The sequence below is a fragment of the Vigna angularis genome, chromosome 2 (assembly GCF_016808095.1).
Source record: "Vigna angularis cultivar LongXiaoDou No.4 chromosome 2, ASM1680809v1, whole genome shotgun sequence".
Taxonomy (NCBI): domain Eukaryota; kingdom Viridiplantae; phylum Streptophyta; class Magnoliopsida; order Fabales; family Fabaceae; genus Vigna; species Vigna angularis.
In genome coordinates, this window is record NC_068971.1 from 47,485,335 (window position 1) to 47,491,334 (window position 6,000).

A 6,000-nucleotide genomic window follows, 5' to 3' on the forward strand; every position below is an offset into this window, starting at 1 on the left:
GATATAAATCAATTAGTCTATCATGTAACAAACAATCATACATTTCCACCCATAATCGTACCACAATGCATGCATTGACTGTTCACTTTACTCTGACTGCCCACACAGTATGAATTATGTAGATATGACGTTCTTGCACTCGTGGAAAGGTAATCTGAAAAACCATCAGAATTACCATAGCTGGAAACACAAGCCGCCACACGAGGTTAACCCTTCATTCCTCACTGTAGCTGGAAACCCAAGTCTACACATGAGTTTAGTCCGATAGCTAGAACCCCAAGCTATACGCAACCAGGCCTCCTGCTATTCTCACCACATGCGCCACCATTCTCTACTTGAGACTCGGTGACCATTAGAATGTCATGATGAACGACAACTTAGTTTGACCATATTCATACTTTACCATTCAATAACCAATCTTGAGATATTCCTTCCTGGAATACTCTTTCATACCCATATGATTTCATGTGTATCACAATTTAAATACCATACTTCATTAACAACATATTTCCTCATTCGTCATATCTTTAAATACATATCACACATCATAGTGAAACAATAATCCCACCTTTAAACCAGACCGAACGTGAAAGTTCAACATAACCTATGAACAAGAACGAACAGGAGAGCACTCCCAATATGAGAATATGACCGAATGGTCATTTTGAGAATAAGACTCAAGTAGGAGTCGAACATTTGAACTTATATCAAGCACTTATGATTTGGAACGAATAATATCGGCTTAGATCGAACACTGTTAACTTAGTACAATTTACGATATTGAGCACTAGTACAGGACCGAGCGCTATCACTAGCCTAACGGCTAGTTCAAGACCGAGCGCTATCACTAGCCTAAGAGCTAGTACAAGACTGAGCGCTATCACTAGCCTAACTGCTAGTACAATACCGAGCGCTATTACTAGCCTAAATGCTAGTACAAGACCGAGCGCTATTACTAGCCTAACGGCTAGTACAATACCGAGCGCTCTTTAAGAAACTGAGTATCAGACTAAGACCGAACACTTTTTAAGAAATCGAGTATCAGTCTAAGACCGAACACTCTTTAACTTAGACTAATCATTATAGGCTTAGGCCGAACACTTAGGGCTCATGCCGAACACTAAGAGCTTCGACCGGACATCAATACCAACCAAGTACCAATACAAGACCAATCACTACTGAGACCGAGCGATAGTACAGAATAAGCACTACCGAGACCGAGCGCTACTAAGGCCGAACGGTCATGAACTGGGAGGACTTCAAAACACACCAAACTCAATTAATTACCGAACACAGGAGAAGACCGAACGACCAAATGAGAGCATGGTCGAGGGGTCAACCTCGAACCCTTATTGAACTACATAATTCTGCAGAATAACTGCAGAATAATGATCGACACCAAACATTATCAATTTCACTATACTCGTCCAACCTCTAATCCTCCAAACATATATCAAACACTTCTTTATATTGAACTAAGATTTCTTAAACTTTTCTAACATTGCTAAGAGAGTTTCATCACAGATTTGAGAATCAATTCTGCAGAATCATAAACTCAATGACCAGGAATCAGATTTCCTATAGAGACCAAACCCAAACAATTTCCCCATTTCAATAGCACACTACCTTTCAATTTCACTCGACCACTGAACCATAATCATGCAGATACAAAATTATCATAATCACATCATCAATATTCCACACCAACAGCACCGAACATCCAATTCATCCAATTTTATACTCATACAGCTTTATCCAGATCAGTTTCATACACATGCATAATTATCAAACAACATTTTCATACATCAAAATCAAGTAATTAAATTATCTAGCTTCTCTTACCTCTTGACTGGACCGAACAATGATTATTCTTTTCCAGACTTTGCTTCCTTCCCAGGATTATACCAAGAACACCTATACTTCACCAAACGGTAAAGAATTACCAACCCAAATTACCAGAAAAATAGTCAGAACTAAGAAGAAGGAGCTGATGAACACATGCAACCAGGAAGTTGGTTTGCATGTGCTAGGAAGTAGAATTTCTAAGAAGAAAAAAAACTTACTTGACTCTAAACTTGATTTTGATCGATGTAGATTGAAGATCATGACTCCCAAATTGCTTAGACGGTGGCTGTTTGAGCAAAAAGTGAAAGGAGATGGAGGATTTCTAGAGAGAAGGAGGAGAAAAGGTAAAAGTTTGAGTTTTAAAGAGATGTAAATTCTGATAAATGAGATGAGCTGTGTTTTGGAAAAACCATATAAAATACTCAAGCTCATCTTTTTGACACATCTGCCCCTTTCTTCCACATGTCATTTTCAGGGGTTTGACACTAGATACTTTAAATGAGTTTGACTCTATGAGGATATTTGAAATTTGCACCAAAATAAAAGGTTATTTTTTCAAGCAGAAGATGCATATCTCCCACCCAAAGGAAAGAACCTTGTGGTCAAAGCGATCATCCCACGACACAAACCATTCTTCAATCGCACAACATGAATAATCAAAGAAGAAGAAAATCTTGTTAACTTTTCTATATATATGATTGTGATTTTGTGGATTTGAGACCGAGTTAATTAAGTTGTTATTTTAACCTTAACTAATAATCATAATTATAATTTCTAAAAAATTATAATAACAAAAGGATTGTATTACACGACCAAACATGTTACACTGCCGTTCCTCCGGAAGAAAATTGCACGAGCAAATAGGAACATGCAAAGGAACTAGCACATAACATCCTCATCTCATCTACCACTAATTTTTAAACTGAACAATACAAATGAGGTACATAAAATTTATAGCCAAACCACTCCCATGAGCAGAACTACTATCATCATTACAGGGTTTCTGATTCCTAATTCACCATGATGTATATTCCAGGCAGAAGAATCTGAATTTGTGGAATTCATCGATGATAATGTGACGTTAGGGAAGGTGCCATTTTTGCCAAGACTGCACATGTTCACACATGTTAATTACTAACGTCACACATAAACATCACAGCTAACGAAATGAACCTAAATGGCAAATGTCTTACCTTCCTGGAAACACACAGGATCCATGACCTGCATTCGTTCAAAATGTTCTTAGTTATACTAGAAATCAGCAATAGAACTCTAGAAATTTTGCAGCTAAAATAGATCAACCGAAACTAAAAATTAACGAGGAAACAAAAAGCTAAAACTGGACATATCAAATGAACCATAATCTTAAAGGAATTAGCAATTTACTAGGATTGGTGGTGGAGATTGTAGCCATGTCATTGAAATCACAAGCCTGAGGAGACTTTCCCATCTGATGATAGTAAGTGTCAAAAGCATAATTTGCGTGTGCAACTACGTTGTCTGGTTCATAACATAGTTGTCCCTGCAGCAAAGGAGAGCAATCCACCTTGCCAGGTCCACATGCCCAATCTATTCCAGCTTGCAGCATCTTGGGATCGGCACCATCTTTTGCAACACAGTAAGTTTGATTGGTGGTGTCATTTGCCAGCACTCCTCCTGATTCTGTTAACCGTAAAACATAAATAGGTTTCCCATTTGCGTCAAACAAACCCCAGTTCTTCTCAGACAATGAACCTGCCTTTGCATCCTCATTGTAGAGTTCATAGATGTAAGTACTAACACCAATGCCGGGGTGTTTGGGAGTTCCAGTTACGTTAAGCACATGCTTGATCAAATTGCTGTTATAAGTGTTGGCATTTTCTACTGTTGCATCTGGTTCATTAGAGTCACCTTTTGAGGGCCAACCTGTTTCACTCACTACCACAGGAATGTTAGTGTAGTTGAGAAAAGCCATGGCAAAGTATGCTGCATCAATCACAGAATCAAACACGTTGGAGTAGTGGAGAAGAGTATTAGAATCAATGACTTCTTTGTTTGGAGGGAGGGGTTTGAAGAGTGCATAGTCCAACGGGAACACACCATCTGACTTCATATAATCATAGTAAGGGTAGGTGTTAAGCATTAGAAAAGAGCCAGTGGTTTGCAAGAAATCAAACATTGGAACCAAGACTGGATTCAGCGAGCGGTTGAAGAAGGCTTGTGAAGGTGGAAAAGAGTCAAGGATCATGGAAGAGGAAAGGGGTGTTGAAACTTTAATTTGGTGATCAATATTTGACGCCAGAAGGGCCGAATGAATGAATTTAAGGGCACTGACAAGCACTTTTGCCGCATTGGGGAGGGCGGTTAAAACCTCAGAACCAACACAGATAGATGTTATGTTAGTGGCAGGGTAATGAGCCACCACATTACGCGAAACCCACTTAGCAGCTGTGGTGTTTGATTGACCAATTGCTAGGATCTCTTCATTAGGAACAGACACGGCAACTTGTATTCCTGTGTTTGCAAGGGCAATGAGCATGGCTTGGTCAGCATCATACAACCTAACATGTCGAATTTGCTGAGCTTTAAGTAATGCCACTACTTGAGTGGGGTGAGGCATATCTGAGAGATCTCTTCCAATGTTCACCCCAATGAATGGTTCTGCAAGTAACAAACATAAAGATCCATTAAACTATTTTCAGACTAAAGTCATCACTGGCTAACTGGTTAGATAATCAAGACTGGCATAGAAGCATATGCAGGCCGATTCCTCAAAACAATTCAGATTTTGGGGGGAAATATAACGTAAGCATTTGAAATAAGAAATGGCTAATTTGCTTTGTTCTGAAGTTTTAAATATTGTGTCACGGGAACTTTTAACAAGATAGTAAATTCAGTAAAAATGAAATAGACTTATTCCAAAATAGCTTAGACATTTAAAAAGTGTCAGAGTATACACTTGACCAAATGTGGAGGAAAAGGACTACAAAGTCGTCCTACCACATTTAATATATTGGAATAGCACTGGTGGACTGCATCACCATTCAAGAAGGTCGATTAATAAAAGCACATCAACCCTCTTCCTTTTTCAGTTTTTCTTACACATGCACATTAATTGCTACCTCAACTTCTTTCAGTCAAAAATAAGAAACATGTACAGAAACACTCATGCTTTGAGACTAAGAGGGGGGAAAAGGGGTAAACGAGAACAATGGACTAATCCATCACTCTAAGCAACTCCATACCATGCCTCTCAGGGCTCAGAAACCCTTGCATTTGAACATCAACACCAGCTAAATATAACAGAAAATATTTTCAACAGCCAGGCTTAGGATGTTATGCTACTTATGTGAGGAGTGAAAAATGGACAGCAAGTAAGGGTGTGTCTGTGTTAATGTCTTGTTACTCGGCAAAATTTCACTCCCACCAAGCAAACCCACCCCTACATATCAACGAACACTCTTAACAGCTAGGAAGGGTCTAAAATGGGTTTTTTCAATAGCGAATGCTGAAGAGTACTCCATGCAGTTCAAGTAAATGTAGTTCATCAGTGCAAACTGAACAATGCCAACTCATGTTTGTACCAAAGGGACAGCAAACACAATAACAAATAGTACTATTATACAGGAAACTAAAACTTACTACTCACCTTCATCAGTTGCAGCGACATATACTGCAAGAAGAAGAAGAAGAAGAAAGTGCTTGGCCATAGTGTAAATCTCCCTAACAAACTTGGTGAAAACTCACGTATGAACTGCTTGAAAGAGAAAAGGACCAGGCCAGAAAAATGGAAAGTGAAGTTGGGTAAATGCTGTAAGAGAGAGGGAGAGAGAGTGAAGTGAAGAAGAGAGAGCAAAACCAAGATGTGTCTTGGATTTTCACTGCAACAAAGCACAGGCAAAGGTATCAGAAAAAACAAGACAAGGACCGAGGAATGAGGCAAACAAACTCTCTGCTGCCTTCTTTTTATTTTTTAACAATTTATAGAAAATAAGAGAAACTAAGAATATATATACCTTACAATTGACTAACCATAATCCGCATTAATTAATTTTTCTTCCATCTCTTGCTATTCTTCACCTTCAATCTAAGTATGTGACATTTATTTATCCCTAATATATTGTATATAAATTACTTTTCTATTATATATATACCAGGTTTTTCTGATTCACATAC

At 38.4% G+C, this 6,000-nt stretch overlaps 1 protein-coding gene across 1 annotated transcript; it reads right to left on the reverse strand.

Annotated features, from left to right (window-relative positions):
- Nucleotides 1-2,627: 2,627 nt before the first annotated feature.
- On the reverse strand, nucleotides 2,628-5,789 carry LOC108327926 (glucan endo-1,3-beta-glucosidase 2). The gene is made up of 4 exons (XM_017561661.2): nucleotides 5,474-5,789; nucleotides 3,232-4,485; nucleotides 3,039-3,066; nucleotides 2,628-2,953 (listed from the first exon to the last, which is right to left on the reverse strand). Exons 1-4 carry the CDS (start codon nucleotides 5,532-5,534, stop codon nucleotides 2,797-2,799), a joined length of 1,500 nt encoding a protein of 499 aa, XP_017417150.1. The 5' UTR covers nucleotides 5,535-5,789; the 3' UTR covers nucleotides 2,628-2,796.
- Between the last annotated feature and the right edge of the window lie 211 nt (nucleotides 5,790-6,000).

Excerpts from the sequence above, each read along its gene's own strand:
- LOC108327926 (XM_017561661.2), bottom strand. The coding sequence starts at position 5,534 with ATGGCCAAGCACTTTCTTCTTCTTCTTCTTCTTGCAGTATATGTCGCT. Across the intron at positions 4,486-5,473 it reads TGTCGCTGCAACTGATGAAG|AACCATTCATTGGGGTGAAC; the intron begins GTGAGTAGTAAG and ends TGTTACTTGCAG. Across the intron at positions 3,067-3,231 it reads AATCTCCACCACCAATCCTA|GTCATGGATCCTGTGTGTTT; the intron begins GTAAATTGCTAA and ends GAACGAATGCAG.